Source organism: Macaca mulatta, chromosome 9, assembly GCF_049350105.2.
Source record: "Macaca mulatta isolate MMU2019108-1 chromosome 9, T2T-MMU8v2.0, whole genome shotgun sequence".
In the NCBI taxonomy this organism is placed as follows: Eukaryota; Metazoa; Chordata; class Mammalia; order Primates; family Cercopithecidae; genus Macaca; species Macaca mulatta.
The window spans coordinates 32,234,596-32,261,073 of NC_133414.1; the positions used below are offsets into that span (position 1 = coordinate 32,234,596).

Sequence of the window (26,478 nt, forward strand, 5' to 3'; positions counted from 1 at the left end):
GGCCCTCGGAGTTATAACAATTATTATTACTATAATTATTATTTCCCATATAAGACGATGAACGTTTGAGGTAGTATTTCAAATCAAAGCAAAATGAAAACATTCAATTATTTGTTAATACCTGCCAATTTCCTTCTCCCGTAGTGCCTTTTATTATCATTGCAAGAGCCAGATTCTATTCTCCCATCAATGTGCAAATGGAAAAGTACGGCTTAGCAGCAGCAGCTCCCAGGTAAAGCCATCTGCCCGGAAGCCTAGAGGACCCTCCCAAGGCCAGCGCGGCTCTGTGCCAGGCTGGCTCTTCACACCCGGGACCCCCAGGTGGGCACGCTAGTGATTCTCCACGTGACCGGGGCACCCAGGAGCTGCATGTGGATTTGGGGAGATCCCTGGAGGACCTGTGAGTCGTTTCATAAACAGTCTTTTGGCGACTTGGGATGGACTTAAGTTGCCATTAAAAGGGAAACCAGACCTACTTTCTTTAAGCCAACACACTAACATTGAAAAAGGGGGACCTCGGAGGAATCCACAGGGGAGAATGTGAATTAACTAGGTGTTACCTTTGACTGGTCTGGGCCAAGTGACAGCTAAATGAAAAGCGGAATTTTCTCTTCACAGTGGCCCTGGGCATCTGACCTGAGACAGTAGTGTCAGCTTCCCTCAGTCAAAGTTTCAGACTCATTTCAGAATCTGTCCCTGGAGAGATGATGGAAAGACAAAGATCACCTTGAAGCCTAAGAGCCCTTTTTGACCATGTTCTACCTTTGAGACCCAGCAGGCCTGGTGAACAGCAGAACATTCCACAGGAAAGTGAGGCCGGGAGGAGAAGGAAGGGGTCCTATCCATACACCCAGAAAAACTGCTCAGATGTGGGCTTCGTAGGAAAGCGGAGGAGGAGAAGGTGGAGAGTAGAGGAAGGCTGCTGGCTCCAGTGCTGCCTGAATTTGCATCTTCTTCTGAGGACTTATTGTCTGCCACACCATTTGGTTTGAATTAGGATAAGAAATGAGAGACAAATTAGGCTGGGCACGGTGCCTCACACCTGTAATCCCAGCACTTTGGGAGGCTGAGGCGGGCAGATCACCTGAGGTCAGGAGTTCAAGACCAGTCTGGCCAACATAGTGAAACCCCATCTCTACTGAAAAAAAGACAAAACAATAATTAGCCAGGCATGGTGGCAAGAGCCTGTAGTCCCAGCTACATGGGAGGCTGACGCAGGAGAATCGCTTGAACCTAGGAGGTGGAGGTTGCAGTGAACTGAGATCCCGCCACTGTACTCCAGTGTGGGCGACAGAGCGAGACTCCGTCTCAAAAAAAAAAAAAAAAAAAAAAAAAAAAAAAAAAGAAATGAGAAACTATTTCAAACCCAGCCCAACCCCAAAGAGTTGGCAACTCTAGTCAAGTAAAACTTTGAAAAGGATTTCAAGGCCTGGCAGCTTACTGGGGTGAGTCCCTAGATGGGTGGCAATGTCTCTTTTACAAAAGGGCAGAGGAGAGCCACCAGGGCATTAACTGAAGTAGCCCCCAGAGGCCTTACAGTCGGCCACGGGATGTCTGAGGTTCCAGTTATCCCTTTGGCGTGAGGTCATCCTTCAGAAGGTCTATGAAATGTAAGTTTGTGGGGAGAGATGAGCGTCACTCATCAAGCCTCTGATAGCAGGGATCTGAGAGACTGGAAGGCCATGATGTAAGGGAAGGGTTAGAAAGTCAAAAGTCTGTAGCCAAATATTTCAGATTTTATTTGCTCATTAGTGGGTCATGAAATCAACTTAGTGCAAGGTATCCAGCCTTTAAAAACGAATTAGAATAGGACATACCAAAATACAATGTAAATTATTTTGAACACTGTATTATTTTTATAAAATAAAACCTTTTGTTTCCATTGCAGGTATCTACCTGTGTATAGTACATGTATGTATGAATGTGTGTCTTGGGTTGCAAATATATCTTTTTTATTTGTGGGTCGTCATCTTCCTGGGACTGTCAGGCAGTAGGGACTCAAGTGAGAAAATGCATGGGGGCACCACAATTGAGGGACTAGGACAGATGTTCCCTCCTTCACAATTTTGCTGAGGCCTACCCTAATGAAAACAGCATGACTTCAGCTTGATCTGGTAAAGCCAAGTCTGCACACCTACAACTTGCTGATCTTCGACAAAGCTGACAAAAACAAGCAATGGGGAAAGGACTCCCTATTCAAAAATGGTGCTGGGATAACTGGCTCGCCATATGCAGAAGATTGAAACTGGACCTCTTTCTTATATCATATATAAAAATCAACCCAAGATGGAGTAAAGACTTAAATGTAAATCCAAAAACTATAAAAACCCTGGAAGACAACCTAGGTAATACCATTCTGGACATAGGAATGGGCAAATATTTCATGACAAAGATGCCAAAAGCAACTGCAACAAAAGCAAAAGTTGACAAATGGATCCAATTAAACTAAAGAGCTTCTGCACAGCAGAAGAAACCATCAACAGAGTAGCAGACAACCTACATAATGGGAGGAAATATCTGCAAACCATGCATCTGATAAGGGTCTAATATCCAGCATTTCTAAGCAACTTAAACAAATTAGAAGAGAAACACAACCCCATTAAAGAGTGGGCAAAGGACATAAACAGACACTTTTCAAAAGACATACATGTGACCAGTAAGTATATGAAAAAAAGCTTAACATCACTGATCATTAGAGAAATGCAAATCAAATGAATGCCTTATGAAAACCACAATGAAATACCATCTCACACCAGTCAGAATGGCTATAATTAAAAAGTAAAAGAATAACAGGTGCTGGCAAGTTGCAAAGAAAAAGGAACGCTTATACATTGTCGGTGGGAATATGAATTAGTTCAACCATTGTGGAAAACGTATGGTATTCCTCAAAAACCTAAAAACAGAACTACCATTTGACACAGAAATCCCATCACTGGGAATATAAATTGTTCTATCATAGAGACACATACACACATTCATTGTAGCACTAGTCACAACAGCAAAGACATGGAATCAACCTAAAATGCCCATCAATGGTAGACTGGATAAAGAAAATGTGGTACATGTATACCATGGAATACTATGCAACCACGCATACTAACACAGGAACCAACATACACAGGAACAGAAAACCAAATACCACATGTTCTCACTTGTAAGTGGGAGCTAAATGATGCCAGCACATGGACACATAGAGGGGAATAACACACACCGGGGTTTACTGGAGGGTGGGATGGAGGGTGGGAGGAGGGAGAGGATCAGGAAAAATAACTAACGGGTACTAGGCTTAATACCTGGGTGATGAAATAATCCGTACAACAGATGCCCATGACACTAGTTCACCTAAATAACAAACCTGCACATGTACCCCTGAACTTAAGGTTAAAAAAAATGAAGGAACTTGCCAGAATTACAGAACTAAATAGTTGGTAGAATCAGAAATGAAATCTAAAACCATAAGACAACAAAGCCCATGTTTCTAACCAACTGTGATATATAAAGGAGACCATAATGGGCTGGGCACGGTGGCTCATGCTTGTAATCCCAGAACTCTGGGAGGCTGAGGCAGGCAGATCACGTGAGGTCAGGAGTTCGAGACCAGCCTGGCCAACATGGCAAAACCCTGTCTCTACTAAAAATTCAAAAATTAGCTGGGCGTGGTGGCGCATGCCTGTAGTCCCAGCTACTTGGGAGGCTGAGGCACGAGAATCACTTGAACCCAGGAGGTGGAGTGAGCTGAGATTGCGCCACTGCACTGTAGCCTGGGAGACACAGCAAGACTCTGCCCACCCCCCCCAAAAAAAAACAAAACTATAATGATACTACACAAAAATAATTATAAACACTTGAGTAAGCATTGGAGTTTCTAAGCATATTACCAAATGCAAAGGCCATGCAATAAAATACTGCCAGATTTGATTATAAATAATGTTAAAATTCTGCTATGTCAAGCATATATATGAAATATAAAGAAAAGTTTTTAAAGAAAATGCAACAAAACATTCCAATAGTGCAGTCACCTTCTGTAAATTTTCTGTGCATATAGGAGCACACATATATCCTTTCTCTCCCTCTTTCTTCCCCCTTTTTAAACAGCAAATGGGGACACAGTATACATTCTTCTGTACCTTGCTTCCTTCACACAATACTTATTCCAGCACATAAAGTGCCACTTCAGTCTTTTCGACCACACCATGGTACTCCATTATATGGTGTACTGTCATGTTTTTTACCAGCTCTGATAGACATTTCCGTTGGGTCTAGTCTTTTGCTAACTATAAACAATGCTGTAGTGAACATCCTTGTTCCTCTACCTGTGTCCTTGTGTGGTATTATCTATAGGATAAATTCTTAGAAGTAGAGATCCTGGGTCAAAATGTGTCTTTTAGATTGTGATAAGCATTGTCAAATTTCTTTCCATTACAACAAAATATTAATGACATTGTGCTACCTGGACACTAGAGACATGTTCCCCCCTACCCTTACAGTGCCCCATTGGGCCTTCCATCATCAGAAAGCTCATGCCACATCTTGACACACTAGTCCCGTCCTCCTGCTTCTGTTTGCCCACCCTTTACTTCCAGAAGGAATAAAGACCATTTGAAAGACTCAGTTTTCGTGGACATTTTAGAATAACTTTCCTAGAGTGTAACCATTGTCAAAAAGGCTTGGTTCAAATGAATGCCTTATGAAAACGTGAACTGTGCTTTAATTTGCATTAGATTGGGAGAAGATAGTATGTTAGTTTCCTAAGCACAAAACCTTAAATATCTTTCCAAGACAGCCAGAGCTCTAGGGGTGGTTATGCAGTGCATGTGTTTGAGCTACTTGGATCTCTTCCATGGGTGAATTTCTGTAGTAAGATATGCATTACCATTCAGGCAGCAATCAGACTAAATTCGGTGCTTTGTCTCTGCAAAGACCTGGTGGTCTCTTTGCAACTCCTAGGCAGAGATTAAATTCATATTTAATGAAAGAAGGCACAATCTTTTTACTGAGGAGTGCTCAGTGGCTATTTATTAAAAAATATGATCTATTGTAATTCTAGTAAGTTGAGATTTTGTTTTTTGGAACATACTTAAAATGGCAAGAATTGCCATCCTATTGTTTCTTCTTAAGCTAAGGGGGTGGGGCAATTCTGAAGATATGAGCAAATTTAATTGAAAAAGAAAATTTAGCTTCACATTAAAATTAGAAGGAATAATGTGTACATCTCTTAGTTGTCACATTTGGTTTCCTTCAATGGGTAGCATTTTTCCTAGAGTTAAGCAATGCATTGAAATATTTTCACACTTCAGACCATGGAAAATGTGATGTACTCCTAAGCCAAGGTCTGCATACTAAACACAAATTTAAAATGTGCTCCCAAAATTGTGGCTATAGTTTTATTATAGGAATAACCATGACCGTGACCGTGACCAAATATAAGACACAATAAACAGTTCACCTCTAGAAGTAATATTCCTGAAGAGGTGGATATTGTTCAAATATACATTAGGTTAAACCACAAGCCTAGATAAGCTTCTGATTGTCCAACGTCATAGAAGTCAGAATAAAGCTGAAGCTAAAAACCTGTTCTGCTAAATTCCAGGTCATACTCACCAGGACACTTTTTCTCAGGAGCCCAGTGAAAAGGGGAGATGCTATAAAATATGTACCTAACAAAGCTTGTCAGCGGCTTGAATGGAGCAAACCAGTCCAGATCTGAGAATTCTAGGAAATAAATGAAGTTGAACATTTACTGCCAACAACCATGTCACTGGGGCCACAGACAACTGGAGCCGTGCAGCTGGGGAGGGGAGGAGTCTGTAGCCAGAGAAGGCAGTGGAACGCACCCAGGTTGGATAATTTATGGTGTGCTGATGAAGAGGCAACCTTCCATATGAGGAACAGCTTAACAGAGGAACAGTCAAGCTAAACTAGGAAGAGGTCCAGTGAGAGACAGAGAGAGCAACAAAAGCGGACGTGAATAAAAATGACAGGTAATAAAACAATACAAATCTAAAATGCTGTAACTTTCAGAAATAATTTAGGGCCAAAAGAAGAGGAAAGAAGAAACTAGTTTTGCTGGCGTTGGGACAATTTTCCAAGAAGCAAAAGACATGAAGCAAAATGAATGTGCTGAATTTAAGACCAAGTTTGCCTCCATGCCTTTCTAGCTACAAGTTTCGTTGCTTCTAAGGCTGGTTTATCCATAAAAAGTGTTAATTTTGTTTTTACTTAGCTGATGTATCTTTTTTTTTTTTCCCCCCAACAAACTGCTGTGCACTATTCCATGTCAGCCACTGGACCCTCTGTGGCTCTGTGCTGAACCTCTGTTCACAGGCACAGTTCCTGCCCTCAAGAGGCTTATTATCTAGTGTGAGAGGTGGACAAGTCCACCCTCAGCTTCTGGACAGCAAGGTGGGTGCTATGATAGCTAGAACAGGGGTAAGGGAAGGGCAGAGGGACAGCCGCAGGAATGAGGTGCTGCCTGGGCTGAGACCTAAGGAATATAAGCCCCAAAGTGAAGCCTGGCATGGAAATAATTTAGTGAATGTTGCTTTCTATTCTGATTGAATAGACACTTACCAAACCTCCATGCAATCCAAACCCGTTTTTATTTAAAAATTAAAATGCATTTCATGGCCAGGTACAGTGGCTCATGTCTGTAATCCCAGCACTTTGGAAGGCCGAGATGGACCGATCATGAGGTCAGGAGTTCGAGACCAGCCTGTCCAACATGGTGAAACCCCATCTCTACTAAAAAAAAAAAAAAAAAAAAAAAAAAAAATATTAGCCAGGTGTGGTGGTGGTACATGCCTGTAATCCCAGCAACTCGGGAGGGTGAGGCAGGAGAACTGCTTGAACCGGGGAAGCGGAGGTTGCAGTGAGCCAAGATTGTGCCACTGCACTCCAGCCTGGGTGACAGAGCAAGACTCTTATCTCGAAAAAAATATATAAAATAAAAATAAAATGCATTTCATGCAAAAATGCCAACTTCTGTGGTTCCTAGTAGTTTCCATCCTTGAATTCTGCACTTAAGATCTGTCTACTCGAGCTTTTTACAATCCTTTATATGGTACAAAATACCTCTTCTCCCAAGTCTGGCCAAAAGCCTATTAAATACCAGCTACCAGTTACCACACGGCCCACAGGTGCCAGGAATTTCATGTGTGTCTCTTTTACTCTTCGCAACAGTGCCTTGAGGTAGGACTGTCACCCCCATTTGACAGAGGAGAGAATGGAGTGTAACAGAGGGCACTCTCTCAAGGCCACACACAGTAAGTACTGGAGCACTTTGTTCCACACCACACCACCTCTGGCCTAAGTATACAGGTTGGGACTGTTCCAATAACATTTCTACACCCAAGAAAGGCTCTGAGCTGTTCCCAAAGTAACTTTAGCTAAGTACTTTCTCTTGTCTTCCCACCATTCTCGATAAAGCACTACTAGTAAGGGCCAGAAACTCCTTATTTTGGGTGGCACTGGGGATGTTTGCATTGTAATGCAGGGGAGTTTTCAAAAGCTGAGAACTGTAACATGGTACCACAAATGAATCCATACACACTGACATCCAGGGTGGGTCCTATGCCCCACTAACCTTCCTTATCTTAAAAAAAGAATTTTTGGCCAGGCGCAGTGGCTCACACCTGTAATCCCAGCACTTTGGGAGGCCAAGGTGGGTGGATCATGAGGTCAGGAGATCGAGACCATCCTGGCTAACACGGTGAAACCCCGTCTCTACTAAAAAAAAAAAAAAAAAAAAAAAAAAAAAAAAATTAGCCGGGTGTGGTGGCAGGTGCCTGTAGTCCCCGCTACTCAGGAGGCTGAGGCGGGAGAATTGCTTGAACCCGGGAGGCAGTGCTTGCAGTGAGCCGAGATCACGCCACTGCACTCCAGCCTGGGCGACAGAGTGAGCTCCGTCTCAAAAAAAAAAAAAAAGAATTTTCTTAAAGATGAGCATAACTTTTCCATGGCTCCCCACCTGCACCCTCCCTCTCCCCATGGATCAGTGTTCCATTGAGTCATCTAAATTTAGTTAGTACATTGGGGCCGCTGCTCTGAAATGCTCGGAAATGCAGCTGCTCTGAAATGGGGATCCAGCCAGAGTGCTGAATCATGAGCCAATCATATCATCTCTGTACCTTTGCTCTTTCCCCCATTCCTCACTGTACTTCTTTCCGGAGACTGCCTATGGCCTTGCTGTAAGAATATGTGGGGAGACACAGGCCACAGATGGGCTCCTCCACAACCTAGGGACTTCAGACTTTCCACGAGTGCTGGGTGGGTGTATTCTGTCACCACACCTTTGTTTCCATACACACTCCACACCCACTACTCTACCTTGGCCAACTGGCTAGTATTTCTAAAACACGACTTCGTATCTGAGGATTGAGCAATCTATGAATTATTTCATAGTTTGAATTCAAGTTTCATGGTTTGAATTCAAGTAGTATTCTTTGTAGAAGTCATTTGGTAATGTCTTTGAGACCAGTCTTTCAAAAAAACAAACTGGGAACTGGTTTGAATGGTAAAGCCTTTTCATTATTAACCAAAAAGTTCTAAAACTATCAAACAGTAGAGGTCTGATATTCCCTATTTGAAACTGGGTAAAGCGTGATCAACTGACAAACCACAACACAATCTTTCAGATATTTCTATCCCTACTCTCTTATTCTCAAATTTACAAAACTATTTGCAAAAAGACAAATACTAGTTTTCTCTTTTACTATTTGAGGCAAATCATGTCTATGAACACTGGCTTTTAAAACCAGACATTAAAAACAGATGATGTAAGATCCACTAGCTTATCAATTAGAATTCCGTTCTTTCTCTGCTTAGGCAACTTCCTTGAGCACAAAATATTATGATCATGCCTGGGCTGAGCTGGCCACATGCGTGGTGCTTTCATCCAAGGCTGAGATTATCAGTAGGATGAGTGCTGAAACTCCACTTTTCTAAGAAAATGATTTTGCAGCCAGGATGGCCAGAAACTTCAAATGACAACTTTACTGATTTGAGGTAATTTCCCAGGAATTTAAGAGGCAATCATTTACTCCTGGCTTTCAGAGAGAACCTGGGCTTGAAAAGCACAGTTCCATCTAAAATTGATCAGCTGGCGACAACCCTCTGAAGTCACTTGGGAGTGAGGGAACGCAGTTGAGACCCCTACACATCTGGACTGAACTATTCAGTTCACTTTCCAGGTTGTAAATTTTCTGGCCCCAAAGACTACTTGAAAATAACTTTTGACCAAGCAAGTGGATTTTTTATTAGCTGAAGTACTAAATTTTTAAAAAAATTATTTTGATATGGAACACTACAGCTATCAGACTTGCCAACAACTAATCTTCAAGGAAATGTGCATTTAAGAAAATAGCAAAATTACGAGAAACAAAAATCTGAGTCCTGAAAACATGGATTTTAAATTATTGTAGACGACAATCTTATTAAAATACTGCTCTATATCATATTCAAATAAACCAGATAATTTAATAAATATCAGCACTTACCATCTAACTTGATACTATGGTTGAGACTAAAAGGGTTTTGCTGCCTGGACATTTTTGACATTTGTCAATCTACATAAGCAGAAAACATCTGAACAAAAGGAAGGACACACACACGTTTTCACTGAGAGCTATATTTGAAGAACAGCCTATATCCCTCTAAATTTCAATCTCCAAATTTTGATCTTTTTATTTATTCTGAAAGTCTAAGACATTAAGAATCAGTACATATGATTTTAAAATAAGACTGCATATAGTTAGAAAAATATGTTTCGAGAACATATATTTTATTTCATAAGAAAATAAAACCATGTACAAAAATCATTTCTGTTCACTCACGCCAATCCTGTTGTTTGATCTTTGTGACTAAGCACCACCATAAAGCACGAAGCTCTGAAGGAAGGCGGCGGCAGAGCTCTCTCCTTAACCCCGGCCTGCCTTGGGGTCTCATTTCTCAGCTTCACTGGAAAGTTCAATCACTCCCTGGTTGGAGACCGTATTTAAAACAGCCCACAGTTTGGAAGGGTCCTCACAATTATGCTGGTGCTTCCAGTGGCGGAGGAGGTCCTCTTTCCGTCCCAGCATCTCTGCACAAAGCAGGCAGTTAAAGCCTGAACGGGACCACAAGAGAACTGTGTGGAGGCCAGGACACTCAGGGCCCTGGCAGGTTTCCCTTGGTTTGTTGGTTCCTGACTGGGGTCCTTCATTTTCCATGAGCATTTCCATGCCATTCTGATGATGAAGGTGGAGCTGCCTTTTCAGTCTCGGACATGCGTGTGAATCCTCCTCGGAGGAATGAAGCTTCTCCGGCTTCCCTCTCTCAGGATGCCTTTTCCAGTCAGGGCTAGTGTGCTGCACCAACTCTTCCTGAGTCCCCTTGCTTCCTGGGAAGGTCCCTTCTTGTAGCCTGCCCTGAATTTCCTCTCCGTGAACATAAAGTAAATGAAACTTTATTTCCGCAAAAGACTGAGCAGTAATCTGACAACGGCCACATTTGATTTGTAATTTGACTTCATCTGCCTGGTTTAGAAGGAAGTCTTCTTCCAGGTTGGACTTGTTTTCTCTGAAAAGGGCAAAAATAGTGTACATAAGTTTCATGGAAAAATGCAATTGGAACCGTTCCTCTTAGCTCTCAGCCTTCAGGGATCTAAAACATACACTGATGAGAAAGACAAGGGCTGGGGTAAACAGAGAGCGCCTGGGAAGACCTTCCGCAAGGACCGCGGTGAATACCAACTGTCACTCCTGCTTGCGGCCACACATTTCTCCAGCTACCAGGGTTCCTTTAATCAACAGTCCTTCTCTTCATGCATCTGTCCCAGGTGAGCTAACTTATCTTTGGTTACCACAGGGACAGGAGCAATCACGTGGAAGAGTCATGTAAGAGTGCGTGAAGGGCACAGGAACACCCTCAGTTCTGTTGAAGGTAACGGTCCCACCCTACCCACTGTGGCTCTCCCTAACCTTGAGCACCAATACCTTCTATTCAATTTTGGCTCACTCTGTTATGTTCAGTAAAAATAAAGGGTGCCTATCCTATTTCTTCCTTGCTTTTCTATAGTTTCTCCTTTTTCTCAGACGTTTCTGTCCCCTTTAAGACCTCTGTGCCTTTCACTAATGAACCATGAAACCTCACTTCTTCCTTCTTTTCCTATAGTTAGATTTTGATTTTTAGGTAAAATGTCCAAACTACATTTGGCAAGAGCGTCTGTTTTGATTTGGGGAAGGGGAAGATTTCACATTCAGAAAGGAGCCAGTGAGCACCCGCCTGAAGGTGCAGCGGGGACTTGTGGGGCTGGCCCTGAGTGTCGGGTTCATTTGTGCGGGGCTGGCCAGGGCCACTGCGCCACCTGCACCTTGCCTGCTGTTGCTGCTGGGGAAACGTGGAGAGGAGGTGGGCAGTCCCTGAAACCTGCCGCCCTGAGAGCCACTGTGATGGGGCCAGGCTGAGTCACCTGCTGGCCGGGGAAACAGCACACTAGGGCATGCAGGAGCGGGTAGAGAGGGGCCCTGAGGCGGAGATGGGCCAGGGGCGGTGCCACGCTTCATGGAGCCGGGGAGCTGGGGACAAGCAGGAGCCCTGCCCTTTCCAAGTTGGCGGGGTGGGAGCTTCCCAAGCGCAACAGCCTGCAGCTGCCCAAGCCGCAGCTGCGACCCAGGCATCGCTGTGCTCTTGGAAGCTGGGAGCAGGCAGGAGCCCTCCTGCCCTCCCAGGCATCACTGTAGTTACCCTGCTGTGGCTGCAGATCCAGGCATCTCTGCACTCTCAGGGGTCCGGGAAGGCCCCTTCCTCCCACAGACTCAAGAAGCACCTGCTCCTGCTGACTGGCTTCTCCTTACTGTCAGCACCTGCTCCAATCTCAAAGCAAGGCTGGGGCTGAGCCTGGGCACTGTTGTAACCTGGCTGGGTGTGCACACGCTTGAGGCAGTGCTGATATGCCCACCCCCTACCACCCTGGCCCGCTCCAGACTTTGGGTGCCGATAAGCATGGGAGGGAGGCTGACGAAGGGGCGCTGAGGACAGCTCGGTGCCGGCCTGCAGGTGCCCCCTCAGCATGAACAGCCTGGGTGCCATAAACAGAAGCAGGAGGCAAAGAAGCTTCTGGGCAGAAAGGGGGAGGTCCCCGGTGAAGCCCCGCCATCAAGCTGGGGAAGCCCTGAATCCTGGGGGCCAGGCTGCCGGCCACGTGGACTGGAGTGGGAACTTGTGGTGCTTTTCTGGGTCTGTCCATGACCACCCATGGACCAACCGCACGCCACTTCCTCTCCTCTGAGGCACATAAAAGCCCCGGACTTAGCCAGACTTGAAGAGACAATGGGATGACCAGTGGCAGAGAGGGGCTACCCTCTCTGCTGAGAGCAGAAGAGATGACGGTGATGACTGGCCTGCAGAGAGGAGCTACCCTCTCTGCTAAGAGCTGAATGTTAGTTGGGACAACCTGGCTGCAAGGAACTGCCCCCTGCAGTTCAACTCTGAGCTGTTCTATCACTTGATAAAGTTCCTCTTTATCTTGCTCACCCTCTACTTCTCTGTGTAGCTCATTCTTCCTGAATGCAGGACAAGAACTCGGGACCTGCCAAATGGTGGGGCTAAGAGAGCTGTAACACAAACAGGCTGAAACACGCCCTTTGCTTGCCACACTGCAGGTGAAGAGCTGTGGTCCTTTGGGGAGCTCTGACCTGGGAGCCCCCTGAGCCAGGGCAGTGACTCCCTCCTGGGGCCATGCAGTTCCTGGAGTCTCCAAGCTTCCGAGCAACATCATGTTCCCGGTGCCAGCTGTGGAAGCTGCTTGTGATGTGCCTGGTCCAGACACAGCCTTGCAGGGAGGTGGCATCTGGAGCTGCCTAAGCCTGCAGCAGCAGCCGGCGTGCCTGCCTATGCGCAGTGGCCAGACCCCATGCTCGCTCACACATCCCTCACCACTCTGTGCCTGGCTTGCCCTTGGAAGGCATGGGATCTAGGCCAGTAGCATGAGTTGAGTGCAGCCTGCCAGGCCCAGTGCATGGAACGAGCCTAATGGGCCAGAGCAAAACTCACGCCAAGGTGCCACTGGCCACAGAGGTTTCCGGCTGATGAAATGACACCCCAAGGATCCTGTAACAGTAATACTAGGAAGCAGGGCTTGCAAAAAGGAATGACTCCAGAAAGAGAGAACCTGACCTGATGGGAAAAACATGGCAAACGAAGAGGGTGGGGTCTGGGCACCTTAAGGTAGGGCCAACATGACAGACACACCCACTCTGAGTCCCCATCATGGGTCATGCCGCATTTTGGGGCAAATGATGCTGTTTAAAATAGTGCAAATTCTGTGGATGTGATTTTGGGGGAAATTACTTGTAAAGACCACTGGAACTATATACAATAATTTACTAGAGTGGTTAAGGTAATTCCAAATATGGATGATCAGAAACCAGAGAGAAACGAGATTATTCTTCACAGAACTAGGAGGTATAGATAACTACCTTATGAAATCTTAATCCAAGAGATGTTTTATAAACTCTCCTTTCTGAACATGAAATCTTCCCGTCTTCCCCAAATCAAAACAGACTCTCTTGCCGGGTTTCCATTCCATCGACACTCACCTCTCCAGTGATCCCTCCGTGCCTCGCACACTCATGTCTCTGTTCTTTGGTATGTCTCCTGGCTGCAGTTCACTGGCGGCGGGCTCAGTGCTGATCACAACCCTATGCACTTCTTTCAGATGGCCAAAATAGACTCGGACGTGGCCAAACACTTTTGCACAAAACTCACAACACATGAGTTTCTTCAGACGGTTCTCACCATGATGAAGTTTCATGTGTGTGCTCAGGCTGCCAGGACGTACGTAGGACTTGCGACAAATCCGACAACTGTAAGGCCGTCTGTTGGTGTGTGTATTCATGTGGTCTCGAAGGTGCTGTTTGAACTGGAAGTGGTGGTTGCAGACATGACATCTGTGCCAAGGCTTCTTAATGCCAGAGAATCCACTTCTGAACATGGAGCTGGGCTTAGGGGAAGAGCTGTTGTCTTGCTTACAGCCAAGATATTTAGGAGTGAGTGAATTATTTAATGAAACATCCTGTCCTAGGCCCCCAAGCATCTGGGATTGTAGTGTAGCTGGAGAAGCCAGGGGGGTCAAAGTGGGTATGACCATGATAGGTTTGGGCATAATGCTACGATATTTTTTCAGGGTCCCCGGCTTTTGGTCTCTGAATTCTTGGGGATCATTTTTTACTCTTTCTTTACCATCTCTACACTTATTAATGACACATTTCCTCCTTTTTCCCTGAAATGCCAAAATTTCATCTGGTACCTTCCGTTTCCTTCCTCTTCTCTTTGCGGTTCCACTGTTCAGTTTTGTTTTGTGGTTGAGATCAAGTTTGGTGGGTGGACAAAAGGCACTTTCACAGGGACTCTGCTGTGACACTTGTGGAACAGGCAGCTTGCTTGCCACCTTGGTGGCTGCATTAAAGCCTTCTGTGGTGGAGGATACCTTATCACAGTCGGCCTTAGGTCCTGGAAAAGAAAAACCTGCAATGCTAGCATCTGATTTGATTTTGTAAACCTCCATTGTCTTCATTCTTGAGTAGGGTGGGATTGGCAGTTTCCCTTTGGGGACTGAAGAGATCAACGGAACTGCATTGCCAAGAATGGTTGGTGATAAACTGGTCATGGTTTTTGCAAGATCAACTTGTTCTTTAAACTTTTCACTGGCAACAGCAGAAGGCTTACTAGATGTTACCTTGCTTACAAAGTGTGGTTTCCCTGAAAGACCTGTGAGGTCCTGCTTGGCAGGCCCCTCTGGTGTGGATGATGCTGGGGTGGCAGGAGGGTTCAGATTGCCATGGGTGTTGGTCACTGGTGGTCTCAAGTCCCCATGGTCACTTCCATTAGTCAGCGCAGCTGTGCCAATGCTGGCTGGGGCTTGCTCTAGTGATGGCACTTCCTCAAATGGGCTGGGTTTGTACAGGAGTTCAGGGTGGTGGGGTGGGGAAGGGGATACCTGAGGACACATTTGGGTTTGGGCAGGAGCTTTGCTACAGCCACTCTTAGGAAAGATCAGGATGGGTTTCTTTCTTGATCCTTTGCTATTTCTTGGGGGTTGATATCGAGGAATAGGAAGTTTCAGGTTTTCAGGTAGGGACATTCTGGGTTTCTGAATGGGCTGAGCTGACGCAACATGTGGCAAAGCAACAAGAGAAAATGTCCCCTCCTGGCCAGCAACCTGCATCAGAGCATAGTTCTGGGTGGACATCCCCAGTGGCTTAGAGTTGATGGAGGGTCCCAGATTCACCTGATCAGAGCGTGATGGTGAATGACATGGCAGCATTCTGGATGTTAGGACTTTGGGCACAATTTTTGGTGCGATGGTCCTAAACTGACTCTTATTCTGCAAACCTTTCCTACTCTGTATTGTTCCAGAAGGGATGTTTGATTCACCTGCAATGACAATAAAATATAAAGAGTTATTGTATGTAACTGTCCTGTTAGTGATACTTCAAACAACATGCATCTTATTTACTCTGCCCAGAAGAGATTCCTTGACCTACCTCCAAACCTTCTGGACAAACTCTTGTGTCCCTCAAGACCAGCTTGAAGATCAATTCCTGCCTACCTTCCCCAAGGATTACTATACTCATCTATGGTTCCTTAGCTCCTATTATGTTATTTACAATTTTCCATAATAATTTTTGTGTTTATGTGTATCTCTACTACTCAACACTGCTTGACAGCGAAGATTCCGTCCTTCTCATCCATGTATTCTGCAAGTCTATCTTCTCCATTTAACCTATCCCCACTCATCTTCACATGATGTCTGGTGTGTTCTGCTATGTAGTTTATTATTTTATATTCATGTTCTGCTTTCCCTATTAAGCTTGAGCTTTGTGAGGGTACAGCCTATATTCAATTCATCTTGATACTTCCCACTGCATCCTTTGTATGAAACAAGCATTTCTTGTATCAAACTTATTTTTCACTCAATCTCAGGATACACCATTTGACCCACTAGCAGTTGAGTTTGTTTGGCACAGTGGATGCATTCCAGACTGAATGCTAGCTTTGTTGCTGTTTCCCCATGTGACTTGCGAATTTCTTCTCACACCTTTCAAACTGTTTATGTGTGCTTTTGCAATTAAATCACCAGTATTAAAAAAGCTGATGTGACACCTTTAAAAAATGTTGAACAAAAACCAAAAAGATACAAAGTGATAAGTAAAGATACAGAGACAACATGAAAAATATGTGAATGGCACAAAAAGCACCTTCTAGGATACTAACAAGAACAATTTTGACTGCTAGAATAACACTTCATTCTTTCTGGATTTATTAACCTGACCTAAGACCAATTACCACTACCTTAAGAGAACAATTGTGGTGTCCTGCTTCTAAAGACTGAATTATCTATTTTATTTTCTGAGGTCTCAAGGTCACAAGACCCAGGTGCAGAAATGTTTCTAATTTCTAAGTATCTCATATTAATCAAACTTCAATTCACATTTACTAGGCACCTACATTATTCCAATCATTATTATTCCAGGATTGGCTACTGCAAGCCCACGATCCCTTTTCTGAAATATTTGGAGGAAGACGTGGTTTGGAATTTATATTTTCAAATTTTGGAAAAGTAATAAGATGCATATACTAAATGTTACATAACTCCCAGCAGAATCTGCAGGGCACCCATAATTGAACCTATTACCACTTGTGTAGCAAAACATGCAAATATTCACAAGTAGGACAAACGAAGATTTTTAAATTGTCTTTATTTCAGTTCAAGTTTTTACTTCTGAATGAGTTTGGAACTTAACTTTTCATAAACTTCTGTTTTCAGAGTTTTTTAGATTTTAGAGTTGGAGGTAAGGGACTGAACACTGTGTTAGAGGATACAAGGTAGGTAGCAGACAATCTAGTGAAACAGACAATCGAAAATGTACAATCAGCTGGGTGCGGGGGCTCACGCCTATAATTCTAGCACTTTGGGAGGTTGAGACATGCGGATCACTTGAGGTCAGGAGCTCGAAACCAACCTGGCCACATGATGAAACTCCGTCTCTACTAAAAATACATAAAAAATTAGCCAGGTATGGTGGCGGATGCCTGTAATCCCAGCTACTGGGGAGGCTGAGGCAGGAGAATCACTTGAACCCTGGAGGCAGGGGTTGTAGTGAGCTGAGATCATGCCACTATACCCCAGCCTGGGCAACAGTCTGAGCGAGACTCCGACTCAAAAAAAAAAAAAAAAAAAAGAAAATGTAACATCAACCTTGATTTTCTTTTTTCTTTTTTTTTCTTTTTTGAGATGGAGTTTTGCTCCTGTTGCTCAGGCAAGTGCAATGGTATGATCTCGGCTCATTGCAACCTCTGCCTCCTGGGTTCAAGCGATTCTCCTGCCTCAACCTGCCAAGTAACTGGGATTACAGGCATGCGCCACCACATCCGGCTAATTTTGTATTTTTAGTAGAGACAGGGTTTCTCCATGTTGGTCAGGCTGGTCTTGAACTCCCGACCTCAGGTGATCTGCCCACCTTGGCCGCCCAAAGTGCTGGGATTACAGGCATGAGCCACCGCGCCTGGCCCATCAACCTTGATTTTAATGCCTACAGTGAGTGAATTAACAATTTTAGCAGGAAGTTGGTTCTTTCAGCAGAAATGACACCCCCTAAATAAACAAGCCACTTAGTAGAAATAAGTTGACATTTACATTGACCACTTTATTTTTAGAAAGTAATTGTTTTGTGAAGAAAAAGGATGTTATGAAACATAGTTCACAGAATAGCCTGCACTAGAGTAAGAAGTATAAGGACTAGTGCTATGCTCTGGAAAAATCAGAAAAAGATAATTATTTGTTGTTTTCCTTCTGAGTCTGATTACCATGAATTCCGCTTGTGGGTAAACTGAGTGGTAAATCACTTCACAATAGTCATCTATATGGATTGCTACTTCTTCCTACACAATTTTAATTTTTTAAGTTTTATTTTCATAGCCTTTAAATGTTTTTCATTTTAAACCTCACCTTCTCATCTTTTTTTTTTTTGGAAGAAGTACCAAAATAAGTTGTAAATAAATACTTTAAATCAGGATCGAGAGACTTTGCAGAAAGCCTGAAATTACTGATGGCTTTTGGTTACTTAGAGATGTGGCTTAATACATAATTACATTAGCAGTAATAATGTTCTTTGCATTTACACAACAGATCTGGGGTATGGAAGGGAGAGAAGAGAAAATATTGGGTCATTTATCACTAGTTCTTCCTCCTAATTGGGCAGAAAATATTTACTGCAAGAAGGGCTAGAACAAAGGCTTAGTAATACGCCCTCTTTAAAGAATATGTGACAATAACACATCATAGCCCAAGATCTATGACTCCCTCATCTCAAATCTGTCCAGTGGCTCTTCATCTCAGAGTAAAGCCAAAATCCCTGCAATGGCTTAAAAGGCCTCATGCTTTAAAAGGTCCCTGGCAGTCTCTCTGACCTATTTCCTCCACTTGCTCCACTCCAGCCATGGTGGCCTCTTTGCTCTTCTGGGCATGCACCTCCTGAGAGGTGGCTCCTGGCTGGGAGGAGCACTGGCTACTCCCACCTGCCCAAGACATTTTTCCCTTTTATGCCCAAGACAATAAATCCCCAGTACTTGCTGCATCATTTCCTTCAAGGTTTTGTACAAATGGCTTCTTCTCAACGAGCATCTTCTCTGACGACCTTATTTAAAACTATATCCCATTGTGAACTCCCTGCTCCCTCTTCCTGTTTCATTTTCTCTAGATCATATGTTCCATCTATGGCCAGATGCGGTGGCTCATGCCTGTAATCCCAGCACTTTGGGAGGCTAAGGCAGGCAGATCACTTGAGGTCAGGAGTTTGAGACCAGCCTGGTCAACATGATGAAACCCTGTTTCTACTAAAAATACAAAAATTAGCCGGGTGTGGTGGCAGGTGCCTGTAATCCCAGCTACTTGGGAGGCTGAGGCAGGGGAATTGCTTGAACCCGGGAAGTGGAGGTTGCAGTGAACTGAGATCATGCCACTGTACTCCAACCTGGGCAACACAGTGAGACTACGTCTCCAATGAATGAATGAATGAATGAATGAATGAATGAATAAATAAATAAAGTATCACATATATCGCCTGCTTTCCCTAGAATTCCTAGAGGACAGGGAGTTGGTCTGTGTCTTCAGGGCCTACAGTATCCAGTACATGACAGAGATTTACTAAATATTTGTTGAATTTTTTAAGCAGTAATAAAGTGATCAAAGAGAAAAATAATTTAGAGGTTGAGCCTTGGAAATTTTGTAAACAGTGGGAAAAAAACACAATGTAAAAATGACCTTTAACATTTCAATATTTTGAAAATTTAAAAGGAAACAGAGGATATTTCTCAGAAACATTTTTAAATGTAATTTTATTTATTGCCAGAATAAGGAGTGAATAATCAACTAACCACCTGAGGAAATAACAAAAGAGAATGGTAAATTATGCTGCTGGGGCATACACTGAAATAGTCAAAGAAACAAGCAAGCTCTACAGAAAACACACACACACAGAGGAAGAGTGGGGGGATTAGAGCGAAGACAGAGGAACAACAGAAAGGGAAACCAAACCTCAGAGGCAGAGCATGGTAATGTCAACATGAAGAAAGGCAGAAATAACAGACAGCAGAAGATGCAGCTGAAGCAACAACAGTGGTCAAGGTCACCTTGAAGTCTCTAAAGACTTAAGTTGGGAAGGAGCTTCCTATTTTTTATGACCAAGTGTGAGAAAGCAACCTTCTGACAGTTAAGGTTTCCAGAAATGAAACCAGATATACTTCATACAGCCACACCAAAAGGGAGTGAGCTAATTATGATATATTTGAAGTTAATGTGCTTCAACTGATCTTCAAATGTCTCTACATTATAGTGGGAATAAAATCACATAGGAAGAGCAAGGGCATTCAAAGGAAAAGGAGGCCACTGTGGTCTGAAAACAAAAGGACACTCCTGAGCTCTGTCCCGGCTGCGAGAGCACCGATCAGTGTCAGCCGTGTGGGCAACCTGAAGTGACAGAGGCCCAGATGACCGATATGATGTCTGCCAAACTGAGTCCGTGCTCCTCAAGGTCCCTGCAACTTAAAGAAGTGGATGCTGGGGTTGAAAGGCTTATCAGGTGGTTCATGATCAATATCACAAGCTAATCACAAAGAGTTTGTGGGGTGAAAAGATAAGGTCTTGTTGAGTACATTTAACATACTATGCTTGTCTGGCTCTATCAGGAAGTACATACAAAGGTGATGGTCTCCATGAAAGTGGCGCTGAATCCAGTTTCTCAGAATCATTAAGGACAGGAAACGAAACCAATGTGTTAATAGAAATGCAAGGCAGAAGACAGACAGCAAGGCCACAGAAACAGAAGAGAAAAAACCCTGGTAATTACTTAAGTGTCCACCAACAGGGTGCTAGTAAGATAACCATCCAACCACACAATGTAATACCATGCAGTAATAAAAACAAAGAAAGAATCAGGGTGATCTGGAATACTCTCCAAGATGGGAGATGTACAGTATGCTATCACTTGTCTTAACAAAAATGAGAAGATACACACACAAATATATCCTGTATATGTGCAGAATATCTCTGAAATGAAACAAAAGAAATCAGGATTATGGTGGCCTTTGTTGGGTGGAGGGACCCAGGGGAACTAAGAAGTCAGGAATGGGATAAGTGCTAATTTCCCACTGAATACCCTCTGTGCCTGGCACACAGGAGGTTCTCAGACATATTTGTTTAATGAATGAAAGGAAAATGAAAGTTTCCCTAGTTGAATCTGTTTTAAAAAGCAGTATCTTTTGGGATATTTGTGATAAGTGTGTGTCTATGCATAAATGACTGTCTAGATGTACACACAGAGAATGGCTCATGTCTTTTATTTTCCTTGACTACTTAATGACAAGAATTGCTAACGATCAGGGAAGTAATCTAGTAAGTAATCCGACAGGCAGTGCATAACTACCCAAAAAAGTTAAGCACTGAGACGTATTAGAGCTCATTACCTCCCAAGGACAAGTGGAGTTGTACGAATTGTTCCTCCAAACATTTGCTTTATAAGATAAAATGAGGCAATTTGCAATAAAGGTCAGTGATGCTAGAATAACACTTTTTTTTTTTTTTTTTGAGTAGTCTGAACAACAGGAGTCCTTAGAGAAGCTGAAAATGCCATTAAGTTTTTAAAAGCTCTAACATACTAAGATAGTATGACTGCAGAAAGTCTTTCTTGGCAATATAGTTATACAACAGTGGTTTATTCCACTACACATTTACAAGGCCTTTCACAGATGGTGTGATCTAAAAACTCTCACCTGCACCCACTATATTACAGATCTTACAGAACTGTGCACTAACTAATGAGAAGTAAAAATTTCCACTGACATTCATAATTTCTGGAAATCCTGCAAAACTACCCGTAACACAGTTAAAGAGACTCACAGGACTCTTGGGTACTGAACATGGACTTTTATTAACTGAAGACATAAAAGGGTCGCTCAGTAAAATTAATTTTGTACAATTATTCAACAGGAACACTTAATATTAGGATCTTAAATATGGGCTGTTTTTAATATGTTAAGCATACTAAAATAATGATTTTGAAAAGTGACATTTACAGTTGGTGAGAAATTGATCTAACTGGGATTAAAGGGAAACTAGGAAGTGTTGAGCCCTTATTATGGTCTAGAATTGGTGCTAGGTCTTTTAATTAAATCTTCATCCAAACTCTGCAAATAGGTATTACTGTTCCCCTTACACAGATTAAGCAAAATGAGGTTTGAGGAAGTTAAATAATCTGCCAAAGTCCACACAACCCAGAGCTGTCCCATTCCAATGCAAAGCAATGACCTTTTTCTTCATTTTCCTTCAAAGGGGCGGGGGGATTATATGTGAAGTTGTCCAAATTTATCACAAAATATAATACCATATCTAAATTTTAAATAGAAAAAAAAAAAGAAATTTTGAAATAGAAATAGCTTGTCATATTCTAAACTTTTTTTTTTTTTTTTGAGACAGAGTCTTGCTGTCACCCAGGCTGGAGTGCAGTGGTGCGATATTGGCTCACTGCCACTTCTACCTCCCAGGTTCAAGTGATTCTCCCGCCTTAGCCTCCCGAGTAGCTGGGATTATAGGCATGTGCCACCATGCCTGGCTAATTTTTCTATTTTTAGTAGAGACGGGTTTCACCATGTTGGCCAGGCTGGTTTCGAACTCCTGACCTAAAGTGATTCACCCACCTTGGCCTCCCAAAGTGCTGGGATTACAGGAGTGAGTCACCGCGCCTGGCCTAAAATTTCTATTACCATTAAATTATACTAATTTTCTGAAAGCCCACTTATTAGAGATAACTCACAGAAAATTAATAGTCATTTGAAAGCAAAAGCACATTATATTTGAATTTGCCACTTACTATCCATAGGACTCTGAGAAATCCAGAAAGGCTGCTGGATATTTGGAGAATGTGTAACGTGTGTCCTCCTCCTCCTCCTCCTCCATTGCCATCAAAGGATTAGAGATTAGATCTGATGGACATCATTTACATGTTAAAGGCAGTGGTGGAAAGAGTGAGGGCTCAATAGCACTAGGTGCCAATGTCTTACCCAGCTTTATTAAACTGTTTCACAATGCAGCTACCACAAATAGTATTAAGAGACAAGCACATGAGGCAATTCTCTAGATAGCCACAAACAGCTCACTTCCTGATTTCCACTGGCAGAACCAAGGCCTGCTTTGTTGCTTCTGAATAAAGTTGTTCAACCTCATCTGGTTGCTGGTTTGGGCAAAGTTCCATTATTCCATCTGAGGGGACCCACAGGCCTACTGCTAAGAGTGCAGAAGGGAGCAGGCAGAGAAAGAGAGGCGTATCCCTGCTCTTGAAACAGGCCCCTGGATCCAGGCTCATGAGGGAAGTTCTGCCAAGTCTTGGTCACTAAAGAGCCAAAAATTTTAGGTGTTGTTTTGGTTTTAATTTTATTAAACTGAAATACTCTATTTTCAGTTTTATTCGTTGTTATCCCTGTTTTCTCTGCCACTTGGCTTTCAAATAATAAATTCCAGTTGGGGTTCAAACTGTTTCCCAAGATGGTCTCTAGTTAAAATAAACATGGTAAAACCCTGGAGAGGTCTGGGATAAAAGCAATGTCTCATAACACAAGGGAGTGCAACTTAATTTTGTTGAAAAGCCTATAAACACCCTTAGCCATTACCTACCCTCTCCCCAAGCCACTGTCCAGGGTCTGCAGCAGCAGTCAGAGTCAACAAGAATTTATTGAGCATTGACTATAGAGTGTGCGCTGTAAAACGTGCTGGCAATAGGCACAAGTGTTCTTTTGTTTCTAAGGACTCAGGATGCCAAATGCATTTCTAGTCCACATATATGCAGCACGGAGACCTCCTAGAGTCATCATGTCTCAGACCTAAATTTCAGGAAATCTGAGACAATGCAAAGGAAACAAGCACATTCCTAACTGGAGATGTTGTATCCTGAGTCTAGTTTAGTCCATTCTCCTTGACAAGACTTGTAGTGTTCTGCTCAATTATTGCTCTTAGCTAACTCCCCTCTCCCTCCTTAACAATACCAGTGACATGCAGGCAACTTCCACTCAGCACAGGCCTTTGAGATTTGTCTTGTCAAACAGTCCATCCATCACCTCACTTAGCGGGGAAGAAATTCTCATTTTCTGAGGAGCTGAGCTTCTTTATCAATACTGTTTCTTTAATATTATCCCAACGATAAGTAGATTTTATGGGTTAGGTACTGTGCAAAATACATAACATGCATTATCTCACTTAATACCCAAAAAACCTGAATTAGGAACCACTGTTGTATCTGTTTGTTTTTGAGACAGGGTCTCACTTTGTCACTCAGGCTGGAGTGCAGTGGTGCAATCACGGCTCACTGCAGCCTCGAACTCCCCAACCTCAGGTGATCCTCCTACGTCAACCTCCCAAGTAGCTGGGACTACAGGTGCACACCAACATGCTGGGCTAATTTTTGTATTTTTTATGTATTGTTTTGCCAGGTTATCCAGGCTGGTCTCGAACTCCTGTGCTTAAGCGATCCACCTACCTCAGCCTCCCAAAGTGCTGTGATTACAGGCGTGAGCCACCGTGCCTGGCCAAGTCTGTTTTACAAGGATTTCTAAGCTGGTAAGTAACAGTGCTGGAACTCAAATCCTAGCCCATTTTATTCCAAGAGCTCTTTCTACCTCTGCACGCTGACTGTAAGCTACTACATGTGGTTATGGCCAGCATCTGATCTTCAGTAGAAAGACTGTGTGTTTTGGGGTTTAGACAGATTTGGTGTCAACTCCTGGCTCTGTCATGTACCTGTGGCTTTGCCACTTCACTCTCTGTGCCTAAATGTTAGGATCTATGAAATGGGCATAGTAATAATCTGCCTACAAAGGTCCCCGTCAGGATTAAATGAGAAAAATACCCACAATGGTGCAGGTAGTTCCTGCTACATGTTAGATGCTCAGCTGATATACTAGTTTTCCACTTTCTCTTGCTAGAGAGTATCAGATTGTTGACATTTATTTTTGGTGGGAAAAAAGGGCACAAATTTTGAATGCTCAGCATATGGAAGTAGTTCTGAATTCTTAGTGTTTCTATTTTGAAAGGTCAGTGAGGAAAAGAGAAAAGAAATGGTATTACTTGTGCTGGCCTCAAAAGATAATTCCCCAAAATGAAGGCCTCAGAAGCAAAAATCTCTCTCTGCCCTTCTGTCTCTGGCCCTTCATTGCCCCCTGAGACTGGGCATAGACTGGGCATAGAATCCCTCTTCCCCAAGGTGAGTCATAGAAACCAGAACCACTTTTCCCCAAAGCCAGCCATAAAACCTAAAATTATTACTCTAACCCTGGCCATAAAGAAATGATCTGACTTACTTGTTTGATTGTAGGTCATCGGACCCCCATTCCAGAGAGGGTCCTACCTCATACCCAGAAGGAAGGGATGCTGTGCAGAGAGGTCAACAGCAACCCAGAACAGACAAGCCTTGCTGGGTTTCCTCACTCACTCCATTAGCATCAGATCACATCCCTTTTGTTCAGTTATATTTCTCCACAGCTGTCCATATTTTGTTGAACCTCAGCATGAAAATGGACAGTTTCCCATCTTTGGGTCTGCATTCTGAAGGTTCTCTTGTCATGTAACACACAACTGATTCAATGTATATGCCTTTTCTCCAATTAATCTGCTGATCTGTCAGCTCATTATCAGTGAACCTTCAGAGGGGTGAAGAGGAAGTTTTCCTTTGCCTCTATGCTTGTAAATAATGAAACTATATTTTAAATCTTGTGCCTCTCTCCTGACACTCACGCTGGTAGCTCAATCTTTCCTAACATCTGATCCAATCTGTCTTGCCAGGCTCTCTGATTCCCTATCCACACCCCACTCCCACTTGCCCTTCTGTAAATTTTTGTATCCCAATTGATAAAGTGCTAATTGGATTAACAATTTGATGTGAATAGGGTTAACATACATGCATTTTAAAGAGCTACTTTATGGAGACTCTCCTTTCCACTTTAGTTTATACCTAGTAAGTAGTGAGGCCAATTGTTGCTCTTAAACCTAGTAGGGAAGAAAGCAACTACCCTAGTAGTTGTTCAGAAAGTGGGGGTAAGTACAGGTCTCAGTGGCCCTGTGATGGGGGATGGGGCCCAGAGTGGGGTGAGGGACACTTGCCTTGTAGACTTTAGTATTTTGCCAAATAAATCATTGTAAGTTTTAAAACAGCCTGAGTACAGAAAGAAAAGTGAGGCACCGAAAGAACTATAGCCCCTAAAATAGACTAAATGATAAACACAGTTGTCCCTTACCATCTGTGGGGATCTGGTTCCTCCAAGGGGCAGTGACCACCTTCGGACACTCAAATCCACAGATGCTCAAATCCCTGATGTAAAATGGTACAGTGTTTGCATATAACCTATGCATATCTCCTCTTGTATACCCCAAATCATCTCTAGACTGCTTTTAATACCTAGTGCAATGTAAATACTATGTAAATAGTTGTTTTACCATATTGTTCAGGGAATGATGACAAGGAAAAAAAAGTCTATACATGTTCAATACAGATGCAAATAAAAAATTTTGTTTCAATCTGTGGTTAGTTGAATCCATGGATGCAGAACCCACAGATGCAGAACCCAGGATGTGGAGGGCTGACTATATCATGCTGCAAGAGGAAACAAGCATTCTTTATGAAAGAATTTAAAAGCCAATTACCTAGAATATTAGTGGCAATTAAAAAAAAAACACACAATATGGTTGATAAACTGAAGTAACTAATTACACTTTCAGGGCCATGTAATTAATATCCCAAGTGAAAAGTACATTTAAAAAGCTTTACCATTTAAAATATATTTTAATGATTCTCAATTTCAAATAATTTCTTCTTCATTCTAATTATGAAGCTTTTATTGGTTCTTATTTCTGGAAGGAATTGTTTTTTATTTGGAATGATTCTGATAAAACATGATTGA

At 43.0% G+C, this 26,478-nt stretch overlaps 1 protein-coding gene and 1 long non-coding RNA gene across 13 annotated transcripts in view; one reads left to right on the top strand and one right to left on the bottom strand.

The window, feature by feature from the left end:
* Positions 1 to 9,759: 9,759 nt before the first annotated feature.
* ZNF438 (zinc finger protein 438) overlaps positions 9,760 to 26,478 on the bottom strand; it is a 181,801-nt gene continuing 165,082 nt past the window's right edge. For all 12 annotated transcript variants that reach the window (XM_077946168.1, XM_077946163.1, XM_077946170.1 and 9 more), the window contains 2 exons: positions 13,575 to 15,411; positions 9,760 to 10,554 (listed from right to left, as the gene is read on the bottom strand). In XM_077946168.1, coding sequence (XP_077802294.1) covers positions 9,939 to 10,554; positions 13,575 to 15,411 — 2,453 coding nt within the window. In that variant the 3' untranslated portion in view covers positions 9,760 to 9,938. The remainder of the gene's footprint in view (positions 10,555 to 13,574; positions 15,412 to 26,478) is intronic.
* Positions 10,452 to 26,095, top strand: LOC144331096 (uncharacterized). The gene is made up of 2 exons (XR_013397982.1): positions 10,452 to 10,813; positions 24,016 to 26,095. It is a non-coding gene; the product is annotated as an uncharacterized LOC144331096 (long non-coding RNA).